Source organism: Coregonus clupeaformis, chromosome 8 (assembly GCF_020615455.1).
Source record: "Coregonus clupeaformis isolate EN_2021a chromosome 8, ASM2061545v1, whole genome shotgun sequence".
Classification (NCBI taxonomy): domain Eukaryota; kingdom Metazoa; phylum Chordata; class Actinopteri; order Salmoniformes; family Salmonidae; genus Coregonus; species Coregonus clupeaformis.
This window is the reverse complement of record NC_059199.1, coordinates 33135046-33156204: the sequence shown is the minus strand read 5'-3', so window position 1 is coordinate 33156204 and position 21159 is coordinate 33135046. Positions and strand designations below refer to the sequence as shown.

Genomic DNA, 21159 nt, shown 5'->3' with positions numbered 1-21159 from the left:
GAGCCAAGAACAAAAATGTACAAAAAATAGTACATTTTTGGAATCCAATGGTGGAATCACCTTCCACATTACGAGGCAGTTCATGTAGAACCTTTCACAACACTCAAGTTCTCAGGTGTTCCTATCATGTCCGAAAGGGTTGTTATATCGTCCCCCCCACACACGTTTTTTGGACCCCTTTTATGATTTGTTTTGGACTACTAAAGAGAGAGATAGTGAGAGAGAGCAAGTCATGCATGAGTGGCCACACTCTACAGGGGGTTAAGAGGAGGGTGGGTTTGTCTGTGGTGACACAGATAGGTGGGGGGTCCTGTTCATCCTGGTAGATGACGTTGACCTTTCTCTTTAAATGTGCTCAACCAAATTACTCTGTCCTTTGTGTGTGTGTGTTTAAACTTAAGGTTCAAAGTGTAAATGTAACATTTCAGTATGGTAAATGTCTCTATGGTGGGCGTAGCCATGCTTGTTGTGAATGGTTTAAATATAGAGGGATCAAAGGATTTACTGTTCTCCCCTCCCACATATTCCGTGCACAACTCAAACACCATTAAGTTTGCTGATGACACGATGGTGGTAGGCCTGATCACCGACGACGATGAGACAGCCTATGGGGAGGTCAGTGACCTGGCAGTGTGGTGCCAGGACAACAACCTCTCTCTCAACATCAGCAAGACAAAGGAGCTTATCGTGGACTACAGGAAACAGCCCCCCCTCCCCCCCCCTCCCCCCCATCCACATCGACGTGTCTGTAGTGGAGTGGGTCGAAAGCTTCAAGTACCTCGGTGTCCACATCACTAAGGAATTAACATGGTCCACACCCACCAACAGTCGTGAAGGAGGCACGACAACGCCTCTTCCCCCTCAGGAGGCTGAAAAGATTTGGCATGGGCCCTTGGATCCTCAAAAAGTTCTAAAGCTGCACCATTGAGAGCATCTTGACTGGCTGCATCACCGCTTGGTATGGCAACTGTTTGGCATCCGACTGCAAGGCGCTACAGAGGGTAGTGCATACGGCCTTTGTGACGACCCTCCCACTCTGACTACACACACCATTGTTAATTGTATAAAGGAACGTGTTCCATGAGCCATGGCGACCTGGTCACAGCGCCGGCTAATGATGGTACAAAGAAATCTGTCACTACTTTCCCTGCTATCCCGTTATCTGTGCCCCGCTCTGATCTAATCAAAGAGCAACTGGCTGACCCTGCATTAGAAGAGTTGCGTGACAAAATTGTGCCTGTGGAACAGTTGGGAAATGTCGCCCATGGCTATTTTCTCCAGGATGATGTCCTGATGAGAAAATGGGTGCCTCATGGTAGTAGTTTTGTGGGGGAGGCAATTAGTCAGGACAACCTACAATCGCATACTGAGACATTTCTTTTGGCCTAGGTTAAAGAGGGATGTTTCTGCATTCATCAACCTGTCACACCTGTCAATTAACGAGTAAACCTAATCAAACTATTAAGCCAGTACTGCTGTTTCCTATTCCCGTACTCAGCCAACCTTTTGAGTATCTGATTTGACTGTGTTGGCCCTCTGCCTCGCTCTGAGAATGGTAGTAGTTACCTGTTCACTGTGATGTGTCAGACCACTAGGTTTCCTGCTGCCTATCCTCTCCGGTCTATCACGACTACGTCTGTGCTTAAAGCTTTGACTCAGTTTATCTCACTGTTTGGAATCCCTAAGGTCATTCAGAGTGATCAAGGTTCTAATTTCACCTCTAATCTGTTTGGTCAGGTTCTCCAACAGCTCCATATTAAACATAATTTGGCTAGTGCCTATCACGCGCAGAGTCAAGGAGCGCTGGAACGTTTTCATCAAACACTTAAGTCTTTGTTGAGAGCTTATTGTACGGAGATGGATAAGGATTGGGAGGAGGGGTTGCCTTGGTTACTGTTAGCCACCAGGGAAGTTTAACAGGAGAGCACGGGTTTCAAATGACCTTGTGTTTGGACATAGTGTTCGTGGACTTCTAGCGGTGCTCCAGGATGACTGGAAGTCTCCTGAGCCACCTCAGTCTCTGTTATCTTATGTATGTGATTACCGGCAGCGCCTGTACGCTGCTGGTGAGATGGCTAAAGAGAAGCTATCATCTTCACAAGGGAGGATGAAAGGCATATTTGATCGGCGAGCTGAACCTCGTCACTTTAGTCCAGGTGACCAGGTTCTTGCTCTGCTGCCAATTGTTGGTTCTCCTTTTCACGTCAAGTTTCAAGGTCCATATATGGTTGTGTGCCAGTGCACTGAACAAAACTATCTAGTTGCCACTCCGGATCGGAGGAAAGCGCACCAACTGTGCCATGTAAATCTGTTAACCCTATTACGCACGTTCCTCTGGGGCCGAAGAGTGTGAGTCCGCAGAGGATGGTAAACCTGTTCTTTTGGCCGGTACTGTTACATCGCTGGGTTCTTCTTTTTGTCATGCTAGGTCCGTGCATGGTGAGGAGGATGTCCCTGGTCCCGACGATTGCTACCTACCTGCTGATAGGCGAGATGGTTGGTCTGATTCTGAGTTTTCCAGTTTAGTTTTCTGATACACCTACTCGTACAAACTTAATAGAACACGATATTGACGTTGGGGATGCTGATCCCATCCGTCAGCAGTTCTATAGAGTTTCTTCAGAGAAACAGCGTTGTCTGGATGCTGAGAAGGTACATGCTGTAGAGTGATATTGCAGAACCTACTTTCTCTAGCTGGGCTTCTCCCTGTATCTTGGTCAGTAAACCGGATGGGACAAACAGATTTTGTACGGACTACCGTAAGGTAAACAGTGTCACTAAGCCAGATTCGTTTCCTCTTCCTCGGATGGAGGACTGCATTGATCAGGTCGGAGCAGCTAAGTTTGTGAGCAAGTTTGACCTGTTAAAGGGCAATTGGCAGGTGCCACTGACGAGTAGGGTATGTGAAATCATTGCCTTTATTACACCTTCTGGTCTGTACTCGTATTCGGTTATGAGTTTCGGCCTGCGTAACGTGGGGGCAGGTGAAGTCCTGCTGCAATGTAACCGTTATCAGTTGAACTACTCTGTGGTGGAAAAAGAAGCGCTAGCACTCATATGGGCGCTACAACACTTTGAGGTGTATGTCGGGTCGGGTGCAGTACCTATTGTGGTCTACACCGACTATAACCCTCTCACCTTCGTGAGGTCTATGATGTGTCCCAACTAGAGGATAATGAGATTGTGTTTGTTTTTACAGGCCTTCCATCTTGATGTGCGGCATCTGGTCCTATTGATTTGGGGGACACGCGTTTTCTCATACGCGTGGTCCCCGAGTGTATGCCTGTCGTCCACGTGACTGACTACTGTTTATTGTTGTCCTGTTCCTCCTGTTTTCTGTTCCCTGCTGTTCTCGTTTTCTTCTTTCCTCTTAAAGGTTGCTTCCTGTGCGCAAAGGTTGCTGAGGTCTGGACAGGACGAGGTTGGCTGGGGCAGTGGGATAGGGCTAACCAGGGCAGTATTATGTGTGTTTATGTATGTATGGTTGGTGTATGTATGGTTGGTGTGGTGTTCCTGGGTCCTTGGTGGTCCCCGGTTTTATGGGGTGGTTGGGGGTGTGACGACCCTCCCACTCTGTCTGCTGAATTCTCTCTTTGTTATTGTTTTCCTTAATAGGATGTCGGTGGGCGGAGCCGGGAGTGTCGTCAGAGAAATGGGACACCTGGGCTCGGGTGTGTCCCAGGGATAAATACACCTTTCCCCCATTCATTGTGGAGACTCTCTCCATGCAGACACACTGTTGAGTTTTGGTTGTGGCTGTATTGTTTGCTTGGGCACCTTTCAACACTCCTCATTATCACATCATTGCACGCATCCACTCACTTACACTACTGATTACTGACTACACACACCATTGTTAATTGTATATAGTTTGCTTTAGTTAATAAATATATTTTGTTATTCCTTATCTCCACGTTGTCTCCCTATTTGTTACGGTCTACGAGCCTGTTCGTGACGCCTAGTACAGTGGGGAAAAAATGTATTTAGTCAGCCACCAATTGTGCAAGTTCTCCCACTTAAAAAGATGAGAGAGGCCTGTCATTTTCATCATAGGTACACGTCAACTATGACGGACAAATTGAGAAAAAGAAATCCAGAAAATCACATTGTAGGATTTTTAATGAATTTATTTGCAAATTATGGTGGAAAATAAGTATTTGGTCACCTACAAACAAGCAAGATTTCTGGCTCTCACAGACCTGTAACTTCTTCTTTAAGAGGCTCCTCTGTCCTCCACTCGTTACCTGTATTAATGGCACCTGTTTGAACTTGTTATCAGTATAAAAGACACCTGTCCACAACCTCAAACAGTCACACTCCAAACTCCACTATGGCCAAGACCAAAGCTGTCAAAGGACACCAGAAACAAAATTGTAGACCTGCACCAGGCTGGGAAGACTGAATCTGCAATAGGTAAGCAGCTTGGTTTGAAGAAATCAACTGTGGGAGCAATTATTAGGAAATGGAAGACATACAAGACCACTGATAATATCCCTCGATCTGGGGCTCCACGCAAGATCTCACCCCGTGGGGTCAAAATGATCACAAGAACAGTGAGCAAAAATCCCAGAACAACACGGGGGGACCTAGTGAATGACCTGCAGAGAGCTGGGACCAAAGTAACAAAGCCTACCATCAGTATCACACTACGCCGCCAGGGACTCAAATCCTGCAGTGCCAGACGTGTCCCCCTGCTTAAGCCAGTACATGTCCAGGCCCGTCCGAAGTTTGCTAGAGTGCATTTGGATGATCCAGAAGAGGATTGGGAGAATGTCATATGGTCAGATGAAACCAAAATATAACTTTTGGGTAAAAACTCAACTCGTCGTGTTTGGAGGACAAAGAATGCTGAGTTGCATCCAAATAACACCATACCTACTGTGAAGTATGGGGGTGGAAACATCATGCTTTGGGGCTGTTTTTCTGCAGAGGGACCAGGACGACTGATCCGTGTGAAGGAAAGAATGAATGGGGCCATGTATCGTGAGATTTTGAGTGAAAACCTCCTTGAAGATGAAACGTGGCTGGGTCTTTCAGCATGACAATGATCCCAAACACACCGCCCGGGCAACGAAGGAGTGGCTTTGTAAGAAGCATTTCAAGGTCCTGGAGTGGCCTAGCCAGTCTCCAGATCTCAACCCCATAGAAAATCTTTGGAGGGAGTTGAAAGTCTGTGTTGCCCAGCGACAGCCCCAAAACATCACTGCTCTAGAGGAGATCTGCATGGAGGAATGGGCCAAAATACCAGCAACAGTGTGTGAAAACCTTGTGAAGACTTACAGAAAACGTTTGACCTGTGTCATTGCCAACAAAGTGTATATAACAAAGTATTGAGAAACTTTTGTTATTGACCAAATACTTATTTTCCACCATAATTTGCAAATAAATTCATTAAAAATCCTACAATGTGATTTTCTGGATTTTTTTTTCTCATTTTGTCTGTCATAGTTGACGTGTACCTATGATGAAAATTACAGGCCTCTCTCATCTTTTAAGTGGGAGAACTTGCACAATTGGTGGCTGACTAAATACTTTTTTTCCCCACTGTATATCACTGGGGCTGAGCTCCCTGCATACAATATACAAGGCGGTGTCAGAGAAAGGTCCTAAAAATGATCAGACTCCAGCAACCCAAGTCATACTGTTCTCTCTGATACCGCACGGCAAGCGGTACCGATGCACCAAGTCTGGAACCAACGGGACTCTGAACAGTTTCTACCCCCAAGCCATAAGACTGCTAAATAGTTAACCAAATAGCTACGCGGACTATCTGCATTGACCCTTTTTGCACCAACTTTGACTCATTACATACACTGCTGCTACTGTTTATCTGTCCTGTTGCCTACTTTACCCCTACCTGTATGTACATATCTACCTTAATTACCTCGTAACCCTGCACATCGACTCGGTACCCCGTGTATATAGCCAAGTTGTCGTTACTCATTGTGTATTTATTCTTCTCTGCATTATTGGGTAGGACCCGTATGTAAGCATTTCACTGTTAGTCTACACTGGTTGTTTACAACGCATGTGGCAAATACAATTTTATCAACAGCATGTCAAAAACCAAGGTTCTTTCAATATATTACCATAAGCAGGAGGCAGACAGTCAATCTCTACAGTTCTTTATTATATTTTCTCTGTATTAAAAGAGGGTTACAGGATAAAAGCCACACAGAACAAAACACAAGAACAGTACACTCACACGACATACACGGTAGAGTCCATAGTTGTTTAGCATTGGCCTCGTGGGGTTCTGATGTGGTAGTCGTGGCCTCTGCAGTCTCGTCGTAGCAGGCCACGTCTGGAGGGTGGAGAAAGCTTCATCAGTAACGTCATCATACTGGAAACCATTGGTAAAATAAAGCACACATGAGGGAATAAAGAGAAAGGACTAAACAGAGCCATAGGCACATGTGACACATTCTCACATGCCAGTAAGAGACTAGCTGTTCGAATACTCATACTGACTGCACCAACCTACTATTTGTGACGTAAATTGAGTATGTAGTATGCTTATTGGTCATAGTATGGATATACAGTTGAAGTCGGAAGTTTACGTACACCTTAGCCAAATACATTTAAACTCAGTTTTTCACAATTCCTGACATTTAATCCTACTAAATATTCCCTGTTTTAGGTCATTTAGGATCACCACTTTATTTTAAGAATGTGAAATGTCAGAGTAATAGTAGAGAGAATTATTTCTTTCAGCTTTTATTTCTTTCATCACATTCCCAGTGGGTCAGAAGTTTACATACACTCAATTAGTATTTGGTAGCATTGCCTTTAAATTGTTTAACTTGGGTCAAACATTTCGTGTAGCCTTCCACAAGCTTCCCACAATAAGTTGGGTGAATTTTGGCCCATTCCTCCTGACAGAGCTGGTGTAACTGAGTCAGGTTTGTAGGCCTCCTTGCTCGTACACGCTTTTTCAGTTCTGCCCACACATTTTCTATAGGATTGAGGTCAGGGCTTTGTGATGGCCACTCCAATACCTTGACTTTGTTGTCCTTAAGCCATTTTGCCACAACTTTGGAAGTATGCTTGGGGTCATTGTCCATTTGGAAGACCCATTTGCGACCAAGCTTTAACTTCCTGACTGATGTCTTGAGATGTTGCTTCAATATATTCACATCATTTTCCTTCCTCGTGATGCCATCTATTTTGTGAAGTGCACCAGTCCCTCCTGCAGCAAAGCACCCCCTACAACATGATGCTGCCACCCCTGTGCTTCACTGTTGGGATGGTGTTCTTTGGCTTGCAAGGCCCCCCTTTTCCCTCCAAACATAACGATGGTCATTATGGCCAAACAGTTCTATTTTTGTTTCATCAGACCAGAGGACATTTTTCCAAAAAGTACGATCTTTGTCCCCATGTGCAGTTGCAAACCGTAGTCTGGCTTTTTTTATGGCGGTTTTGGAGCAGTGCTATCTTCCTTGCTGAGCGGCCTTTCAGGTTATGTCGATATAGGACTCGTTTTATTGTGGATATAGATACTTTTGTACCTGTTTCCTCCAGCATCTTCACAACGTCCTTTGCTGTTGTTTTGGGATTGATTTGCACTTTTTGCACCAAAGTATGTTAATCTCTAGGAGACAGAACGCGTCTCCTTTCTGAGCGATATGACGGCTGCGTGGTCCCATGGTGTTTATACGTACTATTGTTTGTACAGATGAACGTGGTACCGTCAGGCATTTGGAAATTGCTCCCAAGGATGAACCAGACTTGTGGAGGTTTACAATTTTCTTTCTGAGGTCTTGGCTGATTTCTTTTGATTTTCACATGATGTCAAGCAAAGAGGCACTGAGTTTGAAGGTAGGCCTTGAAATACATCCACAGGTACACCTCCAATTGAGTCAAATTATGTCAATTAGCCTATCAGAAGCTTCTAAAGCCATGACATCATTTTCTGGAATTTTCCAAGCTGTTTAAAGGCACAGTCAACTTAGTGTATGTAAACTTCTGACCCACTGGAATTGTGATACAGTGAATTATAAGTGAAATAATCTGTCTGTAAACAATTGTTGGAAAAATTACTTGTGTCATGCACAAAGTACATGTCCTAACCGACTTGCCAAAACTATAGTTTGTTAACAAGAAATTTGTAGAGTGGTTGAAAAACAAGTTTTAATGACTCCAACCTAAGTGTATGTAAATTTCCAACTTCAACTGTAGTTAGTATGCCAAAAGTTCCCGGATCTCGTACTACATTCGCCAAAATACGAAGTATACAAGCAGTGGACACTATTTCTGTGCTTTTAGGGCCCATAATGCAATTCTTCAGAAAATGGGCGTGGCTTCACAACATTTTCAGATTTGAAGAAAATGGCAGAAAATATGCAGCCGAAGTCCAACGAGAGCAGATACAAATTCATTGCTTTAGCTAATTATGACAAATGTTAAGAAAATGTTGAGCAATGTAATAAAGTAATGACTTTTCAGATAAGTTACGTTACACGTTCTGTTGGCTGACAATTTGTTAGCTATGCTAGCCTTACGAACCGCATAGCATATCATTACACCAGTTGTTGTATGTACCGGAATGTTAGCTAGCTACCTAACGTTAGTTGGCTTCTAATGAATCGAACTTGCCAGTATATTAACTATATGCTATCTAACTAACTAGCCAACGTTTATTGACTTGATTATTCACGTCATTCTTAGCTTAGCTAAGTTGTATAGTCGTTGAGCGTTCTCAATGGACATTGTTAATGAAGTCGTAAGATGTCTAGCTAGTAATTTGTTATGCTAACAAGCTAGCAAGAAGTTGCATAGCAACAGCATCAACTTCCTGTAGACAGGCGAAGCGCTAGTGCACTCAACTGAAAGGAGACTTTTCGTTTACAGTATACTAAAATGAACTAATAGTATATAGTATGTAGTATATAGCCATTAAGTATGTAGTATACAGTATGTGCGTATGGGTATTCGAACACAGCTACTGTCAATGAATTGTGTGTGTGTGTGTGTTGTGTAGGTAGAAGTACGTGGGAGGTGTGCACAATAAATCCTGCGATCCCTCTCGTCTTCTCTAAGGGGGGGAAGATTGTAAAAAAGATACCTGTACTCAGCAGTAGTACTTCTCAAATAAATAAGCTCAAATAAGACTTTTATAGGTTTCGTAGGTACAGTACATCTCTGAATTTACGTGTGCACTGAATGTCCGTACCTAACGGACTATGGCAGTAAAAATGTGTCTTGCGCACATCTGTCTACAGAGTGCCTGTTTTTTGGGCCTGCATGTACTTCCAGCTAGCATGTACATACAGTAGTTACATTTGTTTGTTTCTCGCTGGGTAGTGCATGGAGCTCTTGGCAGGGTGCAAGTGGTACCAAGCACATTCCAGTCAATTTAATATGGAGTTTAATGATTAGCTGACTCTGCTTGGGGTCCACCACTCTCCATGGGAGGGTAGCTATTGGGCTGAGTCATCATCTACCAAACAGAGGAGCTTTCTAATATCTCAGCCAGGGAACACTGAAACAAGGCACTTTACTGCTGAAATGGACATTCTAACACTCAATAATCTGGATTCACAGCATAAAAGAACACATGTAAAAGGGCGGTTTGCGGAGTACAAATTTACATTTTGACAGTCGATATCTTGACATAGGCACAATGGATGCCAAGATGTAGTCTGGGGGTTCCTTCATTGAAAAAGTGAGATCAGCAAACTTAAAGGCCAATCTTACCAGATAAAAAATAACTGCACTGAGGTTACGTATTCAGAGGTACACTACACACTGCTGAAATCCACATTAAGAAATGATGGCCTATATGACCGGCAATCCAATGGATCCTTGTTTACTTATTTATTTGTAAATGGCAGCACTACCACTAGACCAGCCTCCAACACGGGACTTCTTTAGCATTTGATAGGGAGAGAACATTTTCAGAAATTATGACATTTCAGTACCCTGCCCTCAGCTAGTCAATAGAGTCAGTATCATACAATGTACACTGTCCCCTGGGTGACTCTGGCTACATGTAACAAAGTGCCTGTGTTAGTCACAGGTCAAGGGTCAGCCCAGAACAGAGGAGGCTGGTGGGAGGAGCTACAGGAGGATGGGCTTGTTGTAAAGACTGGAATGGAAGTAATGGAACGGTATTAAACACATCTAACATATGGAAACATAGTTTGACTCGGTTCCATTTATTCCATTCCAGCCATTACAATGAGCCTGTCCTCCTATAGCACCTCCCACCAGCCTCCTCTGACCCAAATGCAGATCAGGCAGCTCAATAGTCACTGAGGTGTCCTGATTGCATCTCAGGAGTCAGACATTTACCCAACAAATCCCTTTCAAGGAGCCAATCCCTAAAGGTGAGAGGTCAAGTCCTGTAAAAACCATGGCTGTGGAGATAAGGTGTGTTTGATCAGGGAGGTACCTAGCAGGAGGAAGTTAAATAATAGACTGATAGTAACAGACACACGCACACTCACTCTCAATGGATCTCTCTCTTTCACACACACACGCACGCACACACACTTTAAGACACAATCAGAGTGCATGGCAAGGACACACTGACACAGGTAGTTCATCTTCTCCGTGCATCAGAGGCAGACCGTTAGGAACCAAATCATTTCATATCCTGTCTTCTACTTCACCGTCTTCCACTCACCTTGGGAGTGGGTGTGTGTTTGTGTTTATATTTGAGAGAGAGAGAGAGACAGGGTCTCTATAGACCAGGGTTCTTCAATTCTGGTCCTGGAGGGCCGAAACACCTCTGTTTTTCATCCTCTCCTTCTAATCAGGGGCTAATTCAGACCTGGGACACCAGGTGAGTGCAATTAACTACCAGGTAGAAATAAAAAACAGAAGTGTTTCGGCCCTCCAGGACCGGAATTGAAGAACCCTGCTATAGACCAATCTTATTTGTAGGGGCACTACAATCTGTGCATGTGTCTGGAGAGAGGCACAGATGGCCCTCAGGCACACCGGGAGTGAGTGTTTGAGTGATCCGTTTACTCCACACTGTGTGTGTGTGTGTGTGTGTGTGTGTGTGTGTGTGTGCGTGCGTGCGTGCGTGCGTGCGTGCGTGTGTGTGCGTGAGTGTGTGTATGTGTACCTTCCTCTTGTGCTGCAAATAGGCTTAGTCGACATCCTTTTCAGAGTTTCCTTTTATCATTACAGGGGAAAGTGATCTCAGATACCCATTTCAGACAGTAGATGTGGTATAAAAATATAAGGCAATGTTCATATGACCCCCTTTCAAACAGCCCCTTATTTAACACTTTCTTGCAGGTATACCCCTTTTATACATATCAGTGAGTAACTGGCAATTTGGGAGGGGTGGGGGTTGGGGGGTGTTTGTATTTCATATTAGGGAGGTGTTAAACAATGGAAGTGTTAATGGATTTATCTGCAAAAAAGCAGAGAACCATTCACACAGACCCGATTCCTGTATTTTGGTTACAGGGTCTGTGAAAATGTAGGAATCATGTCTAGATCTTTAGGTAGGTTTTAATTGTCCATGTTTTTTTGTTTTTTTTACCTCTACCCCTTTCAGATATACAACAAAGCAGGTAAAAAGAAGCAAGCATGGTAAAATTGTGGGATTTTTGTCTGTGTATAAAGGGGATACTAACTGACATAGGTTTAGGGACACAAGTTACCAAACAGCCTGTCCATATCAATCAATCAATCTGTATTGTCTATTAATATAGGCAGCAAGGTTGACAATGTCACAACAATACTACGTGCACAACTCAGAGGTAGAATGCTGTGTGGTAGATGGCTTGTTTCAGCTAGTTTTATCTTGTTCTTGATACCATGTCTTGTTTTGAAGTGTTTTGACTGTTGTCACGTCTATGCTAATATGGCTAAAATTAGCTAGCTAGCGAACCAACAACTGTAACAATGTATTTGAGAGACAACAACTGCTTTTTGGGCAAATTTTAGTTTTCAATAGACATTTGCAGACGAAATATAGCTTACAGTACATGTTGTCAATAATCCTTAGATTGTAAGCCAACCCCGTCTGTTTTAGCCTCGTAGTTGTGCACACCGGTTTTGTTGGTATACACCCCACCCGTCTCTATAGCACTGTTTGCAAATACATTTGTTACATGTTTAAAACAACAACCCAGATGGGAATTTTAAAAAATGAAACAGGAAGGGACTACCTGGGCTGGTCCAATAAGAAACAATCATTTTCCTTTTCCTTTGCTTTCCCTAACCAACACACTTACACACTCACTCTCTCTCTCCAGGATCACCGGTGATGGTCAAGGCAGGCCAATATCTTCTGTGTTAGACTCCTCTTCCCTAGGGCCTTATTAGATAATAGCCAGTACTCAAATCTCTGTGCTCTCTCAATCCCACTTTCTCTCCATCCAACCGGAGGTCTACCGGTAATGTGAACATCTGCGGCCCCTCAACCCCGGACATATCCAAGTCCCCTCTCCCTCCTCCACCCCCCAGTAGCTGGGTCTGTAAGCCTCTGGCTGGCCCTGGACACTTGGATAACTCAGGCAGCTGGTACTCCACATCCTGTCTGTGAATGAACAGCCATGTGTCCTAAAAACAAACTGGTCTCTCCGGCCTTGTGTGTCAGCGTCATTGACTGAGAGGAGGCAGTGGTGGGCATGTGTGTGTGGGTGTGTGTGTGTGGGGGGGGGGGTCTCTGTGTGTGTGTGTTAACGACGTGCCTGAAAGAAGCTGCGAGCTGTGTTTCTGTGCTCCTCGTTCGTTGGCACAGGTGAAACCCCCGGAGCTTCTGGAGAATCCTCGCTGTGATTCAGAGAAAAAGACGCCCACTATCTCTCGCCAACGTGCCCCTAACCTCCCAACCCCCCACTGCTGATCGGAAGTAGAGTTCATTCTGTGGGATCTTCCCGGCGGTGCTTGCTTCCTCGATGGCGTGGGAGCTTTTGCGTGGGTGAGAGACCGTTAGCAACAGTGACGGTCCCGGTTGCCATGGACACCGTGTTTCCCTTCTCCATTCCGTCCCACAACGATGACATCGTGGCAGCTCTCAGTCTGTGTGACACACCAACCTGTACTCCAACCGACAAGATACCTCCCACTCGTTACAGATAAGTGTCAATGATGGTGTTGTTGTTGCCATGAGCCTCTACATTCATATTCATGAGTACTGATTGAAGCGCTGTAGAGCCAAATGTTTGTTGTTGCTTGCATCACATGTTTCCGGGGGTGGCATGGAGTGGGAAGGGGTGGATTTCATAACAGGAGACTGCTCTAAACTAATGTTCCTCACGAAACTTAATTTGTGCATCGGCTCAGAACCCCTAACCCAATAGCCACATTTGCCCCACCCCCTCCCCCAGATACATTACATCACATACTGTATGGATGTACTGCACATGTAAGTATTATCACGTATGTATGCAACAGGCAAACGCCTCGGGAAAATAATAGTTGCCATGGAGAAATGGAAAAGGAAATCCCGCACTCCCACCCCTGCCAGAGCTGTACATTCCCTGTATCGCTGTTGGTCTCCATGGACACCGTTAATGGGAAGGCAGAAGCTGTGGTAGCTACATGCTGTATGCAGTATGACATACTGATAGTACTTCATTCTACATACCAACCTATCCGTTCAGGCGAGAGACGCCCACTATAGGCCTGGTATAGGTTGCACAAATACAAGTACTTGAACTGTACACTGAAAATACAAAACATTAAGAACACCTGCTCTTTACATGACATAGACTGACCAGGTGAATCCAGGTAAAAGCTATGATCCCTTATTGATGTCACTTGTTAAATCCACTTCAATCAGTGTAGATGTAGGGGAGGAGACAGATTAAAGAAGGATTTTTAAGCCTTGAGATAATTGAGACATGGATTGTGTATGTGTGCCATTCAGAGGTGCCTTTGAACGGGGTATGGCAGTAGGTGCCAGGCGCACCGGTTTGTCAAGAACTGCAACGCTGCTGGGTTTCTCACACTCAACAGTTTCCCGTGTGTATCAACAATGGTCCACCACACAAAGGCCATCCAGCCAACTTCACACAACTGTGGGAAGCATTGGAGTCGACATCTTGTAGAGTCCATGCCCCGACGAATTGAGGCTGTTCTGAGGGGAAAAGGGGGTGCAACTCAATGTTAGGAAGGTGTTCCTAATGTTTGGTATACTCAGTGTACTTTATATGACGTGCATAATACAAGTGTGGTCCTCCCTCCTGGGATAGTTACAAAATGACACATTGGTGTCCTTACCCTGTAAGAGTCTATGGACATTTATTATTATTTGACCCTGCTGGTCATCTATGAACGTTTGAACATCTTGGAGAAAATTATGTTCTTAACGGCCATGTACTGTTATAATCTCCACCCCTCAGAACCTGGTTCCTCTCTAGGTTTCTTTCTAGGTTTCTGCCTTTCTAGGGAGATTTTCCTAGCCGCCGCGCTTCTACATCTGCATTGCTTGCTGTTTGGGGTTTTAGGCTGGGTTTTCTGTATAGCACTTTGTGACATCTGCTGATGTAAAAAGGGCTTTATATATACATTTGATTGATTGAATTTGACAAGGTATGACAGCAATCCTAATATCGGTCACATGCTAATATCGGTCACATGACTTGAATGGGATTCCTGCCACAAATACTAAAACGTTTGTGCCAGGGAAATTAAACCAAAGCATGGATTGCTGTCATACCTTGTCCATATACTTCTTACAGGGTAAGGAAACCAATATGCCTTTTTGTAATTTGGGTGAACTATCCCTATAGTTAATCCTTAACTCCATTGACATGCATTCGTAATGTATTACAGTATTATGTGTATGGGATATGGTTGAGAAGTGTATGATACACTACATTACCAAAAGTATGTGGACATCTGCTCGTCGAACATCTCATTCCAAAATCATGACCATTAATATGGAGTTGGTCCCCCCTTTACTACTATAACAACCTCCACTCTTCTGAGAAGGCTTTCCACTAGATGTTGGAACATTGCTGCAGGGACAAGCTTCCATTCAGCCACAAGAGCATTAGTGAGGTCAGGCACTGATGTTGGGCGATTAGGACTGGCTCGCAGTCTGCGTTCCAATTTATCCCAAAGGTGTTCGATGGGGTTGAGGTCAGGGCTCTGTGAAGGCCAGTCAAGATCTTCCACACCGATCTCAACAAACCATTTCTGTATGGACCTTGCTTTGTGCACGGGGGCATTGTCATGCTGAAACCGCAAAGGGCCTTCCCCAAACTGTTGCCACAATGTTGGAAGCACAGAATCGTCTAGAATGTCGTTGTATGCTGTAGAGTTAAGATTTCCTTTCACTGGAACTAAGGGGCCTAGCCCAAACCATGAAAAACAGCCCCAGACCATTATTCCTCCTCCACCAAACGTTACAGTTGACACTTCCATTCGGTCAGGTAGTGTTCCCCTGGCATCCACCAAACCCAGATTTGTCAGATGGTGAAGCGTGATTCATCACTCCAGAGTATGCGTTTCCACTGCTCCGAAGTCCAATGGCGGCGAGCTTTACTCTACTCCAGCTGACGCTTGGCATTGTGCATGGTGATCTTAGGCTGCTCGGCCATGGAAACCCATTTCATGAAGCTCCCGACGAACAGTTATTGTGCTAACGTTGCTTCCAGAGTCAGATTGGAACTCGGTAGTGAGTGTTGCAAGCGAGGACAGATGATTTATACACGCTATGCGCTTCAGCACTCGGCGGTCACATTCTGTGAGCTTGTGTGGTCTACCACTTCGCGGCTGAGCCGTTGTTGCTCCTAGACGTTTCCACTTCACAATAACAGCACATACAGTTGACTGGGGCAGCTCTAGCAGGGCAGCAATATGACGAACTGACTTGGAAATGTGGCATCCTATGACGTTGCCACATTGAAATTCACTGAGGTCTTCAGTTAGGCCATTCTACTGCCAATGTTTGTCTATGGAGATTGCATGGCTGTGTGCTCGATTTTATACACCTTAAAACAACGGGTGTGGCTGAAATAGCCGAATCCACTAATTTGACCACTCTAATGTATCTATAGTATTTTCATAAAGCATCATTGTGTGTCCACAAGGACAGAAGGAAGTTCATATAGACAGTTGAGACTCCCCCTTCCTTCTCTCTTTTAAAGAAATGTCATGGAAAGGTTAAGGAGAGTCTGGAGGAGACCCGGTGATCCCAATGTAGTTACGTCCGAGGAGTGGGACCTAAACGAGGAGTGTCAGTGAAGAATAGGCTTCTTGGCAGGGGACAGACAGGCAGCGACACGCAGTGAACCTGTGGCAACCAGCGGTGATAAGGACGAGAACACATTGAGAAGCATGAGAGGCTCTGTGTGTTATGGAAGGTGGGCATGGACTTTTCGCTTCTTTAGCCCCGTTTACACCTGGTTGTAACATGCATCCTTTATCCTGATCCACATTCTGATTGAGTCCAAATTTTAAGACAGGTGTAGACGGTTAAAAGACGCATTGTGATCTGAATGTGATCAGATCTTCCTGACTATCTCCAGAGGTAGTCACGCACGCATTGTCACTGGATATCTTACAAGTGTAGACGGACCTGGAAAGTAAAACCATTTAAACCACTCTCTAAAATCATTGACTTAAATATATCTTCAAATAAATAAATGACTGCAGTGAGGGAAAAAAGTGATTGCTCCCCTGCTGATTTTGTATGTTTGCCCACTGACAAAGACATGATCAGTCTATAATTTTAATGGTAGGTTTATTTGAACAGTGAGAGACAGAATAACAACAAAAAAATCCAGAAAAACACATGTCAAAAATGTTATAAATTAATTTGCATTTTAATGAGGGAAATAAGTATTTGACCCCTCTGCAAAACATGACTTAGTACTTGGTGGCGAAACTCTTGTTGGCAATCACAGAGGTCAGATGTTTCTTGTAGTTGGCCACCAGGTTTGCACACATCTCAGGAGGGATTTTGTTCCACTCCTCTTTGCAGATCTTCTCCAAGTCATTAAGGTTTCGAGGCTGACGTTTGGCAACTCAAACCTTCAGCTCCCTCTACAGATTTTCTATGGGATTAAGGTCTGGAGACTGGCTAGGCCACTCCAGGACCTTAATGTTCTCCTTCTTGAGCCACTCCTTTGTTGCCTTGGCCATGTGTTTTGGGTCATTGTCATGCTGGAATACCCATCCATGACCCATTTTCAATGCCCTGGCTGAGGGAAGGAGGTTCTCACCCAAGATTTGACGGTACATGGCCCCGTCCATCATCCCTTTGATGCGGTGAAGTTGTCCTGTCCCCTTAGCAGAAAAACACACCCAAAGCATAATGTTTCCACCTCCATGTTTGACGGTGGGGATGGTGTTCTTGGGGTCATAGGCAGCATTCCTCCTCCTCCAAACACGGCGAGTTGAGTTGATGCCAAAGAGCTCCATTTTGGTCTCATCTGACCACAACTCTTTCACCCAGTTCTCCTCTGAATCATTCAGATGTTCATTGGCAAACTTCAGACAGGCCTGTATATGTGCTTTCTTGAGCAGGGGGACCTTGCGGGCGCTGCAGGATTTCAGTCCTTCACGGCATAGTGCGTTACCAATTGTTTTCTTGGTGACTATGGTCCCAGCTGCCTTGAGATCATTGACAAGATCCTCCCGTGTCGTTCTGGGCTGATTCCTCACCGTTCTCATGATCATTGCAACTCCACGAGGTGAGATCTTGTATGGAGCCCCAGGCCGAGGGAGATTGACAGGTATTTTGTGTTTCTTCCATTTGCGAATAATCGCACCAACTGTTGTCACCTTCTTACCAAGCTGCTTGGCGATGGTCTTGTAGCCCATTCCAGCCTTGTGTAGTCTTGTCCCTGACATCCTCTGAGAGCTCTTTGGTCTTGGCCATGGTGGAGAGTTCGGAATCTGATTGATTGATTGCTTCTGTGGACAGGTGTCTTTTATACAGGTAACAAGCTGAGATTAAGAGCACTCCCTTTAAGAGTGTGCTCCTAATCTCAGCTCGTTACCTGTATAAAATACACCTGGGAGCCAGAAATCTTTCTGATTGAGAGGGGGTCAAATACTTATTTCCCTCATTAAAATGCAAATCAATTTATAACATTTTTGACATGCGTTTATCTGGATTTTTTTGTTGTTATTCTGTCTCTCACTGTTCAAATAAACCTACCATTAAAATTATAGACTGATCATTTCTTTGTCAGTGGGCAAACTTACAAAATCAGCAGGGGATCAAATACTTTTTTCCCTCACTGTATATATATTTTTAAGAATAACTGTCAAATCATTTGCATAGAGGGAGGTACCAGGAAATCTGGTCACAATGAGTACACAGTGGACATATAAAATACACATTTTAACAACATGTGTAGACACATCTGGGCACAATCAGAATGTGGACAACATCAGGACACAGGACCAGGTATAAACAAAGCGTAAATAAGGGGGCAATGAGGTGCCACGAGCTCCCCTCTTTTGATGTGAATGAGGATGTTCGTTTGTTCCGGTTTCATTTGGTCAGTGAAGTCGAATGCAGTGGAGGAAATGGCTTTGAAGGGCAGAGTTTAAGTGCACAGGGTGATTGACTGCATTTCCCTTGTAGTTGACCTTGGTTAAGAGGTCAACATTGATGGGTGCTGGGGGGTTAGATTGGCTGCTTTCGCCATAGGGAGTCTATGGGATTAGGCTTGGAAAGCTCAGTTCAGCGATCTTGGGGCTGCTTTGACAGAATTATTTGAGAGATTTCTGATTTGTGAGTAAGCACAATAAAGGATAACTTTTTTGAATATCAAATTTTTGTGCTTTCGCATTAAGTTTGGTGTGTTTTACCCTTCACATTATGGAATTTAATGGATTTCTGTCCAAATAACCTTGGAAACCTTAGTTGAGATGATCTAAATTGACAGCTCAATGACAATCCATTTTTCTGTCAGAAATTTGTGAAGTGTCTGTGAAGAGGATTAAGATATGGTTTGGTTAATCTTTACCTCTAGCTGGATTGTGTGAGAAGATGCTCCCCTCTTAAAGTTCATTTAAAAAATGATCTCCAGCATGGCTTGACAAACAGAGCTTGAAAAAATATAAAGACTTCACTTAAGCATTTGTTTCACATTTTATTATGAAATCGTAGGACAAAGTTCTGTAGTATGTACACTTTGTTCAGTTAAAGTCTAATGACTTGTATAACAAACATGACTTCAGTTTTCATCAGTCATGAAAAGTTACAAACCATTTTTTAAATAGAATCAGTAGTATAATGAAATAGATAAGTTTGCCCATGCATTAACACCCCTATGAAAAAAAATCAAGTGGGCCTCTTCATTCTTCGAAGATATCAAATGTACAGCACACTCAGACAAATAGAGGGTATTGACATTAATTAACTTCCTAAAGATGAACAGAGAATGGTCCCCCAATGGCTGGCCTTTCAAGATGCCTTGAAGTGTGATGTAGGTGGCATGATGGAGACACAGCAAAGCTACATGTATACTAACTGAGGCAGCAAGTGTAATGATCACACCAGTATAATGAGTGAAACAGCTACACATTCTTGTCTGTCTTGCATAGATTGTCAATAGTCCAAAAAAGGACTGTGCCAATGATAAGACCAAGCAGGCCTGACCCTTAGAACATTATGCATGCTGATACAGCTTAGTGAAGAGAAAGAAATCCTTGTCTATTGCACATAGGTTTTCTACAATACTTCTTCCAGGCATTTAAACAAGATACCATTTGCTTTAAAATTGGCAATTAATTGTATGGCATGTTGCAAGGCAATCTAACGAGTTGGACATGTAATGCTACTTTAGGGCACCCGACCTCATAGACAGTCAATAGTATTTATTTTGCAGTAAGTAGGTTGTCCAAAGGCCCATCTCAAAACGTTCGACGGGATTTGATTGTCAATATTCTCATTTGAGTAAGAATCCAACCAGCGTGAATTCAGTTAGGCCGCATTGACCTATTCCAATATGGAAACGTAACTATCCACTTCATTTCACGCACAAACAAGTCCTGGACCGTTTAGATGCATAACTATCATCTCATTGTCTCTCATATTAGGCTATTGGAACTACTCCGTTCTCTTCCTCCCGAAAACGGCGGACATGCTTCTCACGATACCCTTAATCCCAGCTGCCCCCTTCTTGAGCGCCCTTGCCTCTCGGATAAGGTCGAGCAGTTCGTGAAATACCAGCTGTACCCCGTGGTAGGTCTCCGCTGCAGAAATCTCGAAGAAGCCACAGTTTGTGGAAAGAGTGAGGAGGCGTCCTTCCTCGCTGGAGACGGTGCGGCGATGCTGGAGGTCGCGTTTATTCCCCACGATGACGATGGGAGGTGCGCCGGAGAATTTGCTTTTGGCTTGCCGGATGCGCTTCACCTGTTGTCGCACCACGTTGAAGCTGGCACGGTCACATATGCTGTAAACCAGGATGAAACCGTCCGCCCACTGGAGTTGTCTGTCGCTGATGTGTCCTGCACCCTCATCATTCTAAAACAAATGAAGACATAATACATTAAATTTAGTAAACCGTTTAACCTCCTTGTTTAATAGAAAAACTCCAGAATGCTCTGCCTGTTTGAGTATCCACTAGTCAAAGTCTTTGTTGTTACCATTATGACGTTATTATCATGATACGATGTTTTGCCTCACCTGGGGGCAAAGTGAGTCCCAGATATTGAAGCAGATCTCCCGCCCGTCTATTCTGTCAGTATGACTGTAGATGGATTCTGTAAAGGCAAAAATAACGGATCATTTAGATATTTGGTTTGATCTACTGTAACCTTTTGATTTGAATGCAATTATATCATTACCAATGGTTCAAGTCAAAAGACCAATACTTACCAATATCGCCGTATTCGCCGATAAACCTTCTAGTGAGAAACCGCACGGTGAGAGCTGAGGGCAGAAAATAGCGCAATTAATGAGTTGATCAGTAAATATATTAGGCCTACACCAGGAAAGACATTCTACGTTGCAGTTGGCCATCATAACTCGTCTACTTTCAATGACCACAAAAATATGCTCTTCATGGTGCCCAAATACTGTCAATGTCATGAATAAAAGTGCAATTAAAGTTCAAGGATTAATTAAATTGTGCTCACCAGATTTACCGACGCTTTCAGCTCCAAGCAGTAAGAAATTAGCCTCCACCTTTTGCTGACTTCCTTCCATTGTTTTGCTGTAGTGGCGAGCGGGCGGACTTACTTGTCAAAAGGGCGCAACGTTTTCCGTGTCTCTGTTCAAAG

General features: G+C 44.1%; 1 protein-coding gene and 1 pseudogene across 1 annotated transcript; both read right to left on the bottom strand.

The window, feature by feature from the left end:
• The window catches only part of LOC121572539, a 31363-nt pseudogene extending 18272 nt beyond the window's left edge, over nucleotides 1-13091 (bottom strand).
• A 6641-nt stretch (nucleotides 13092-19732) lies between these two features.
• LOC121572852 (ras-related and estrogen-regulated growth inhibitor-like protein) lies at nucleotides 19733-21159 on the bottom strand. Its single transcript, XM_041884882.1, has 4 exons — nucleotides 21016-21159; nucleotides 20756-20809; nucleotides 20564-20640; nucleotides 19733-20401 (listed from the first exon to the last, which is right to left on the bottom strand). Exons 1-4 carry the CDS (start codon nucleotides 21083-21085, stop codon nucleotides 19985-19987), a joined length of 618 nt encoding a protein of 205 aa, XP_041740816.1. The 5' UTR covers nucleotides 21086-21159; the 3' UTR covers nucleotides 19733-19984.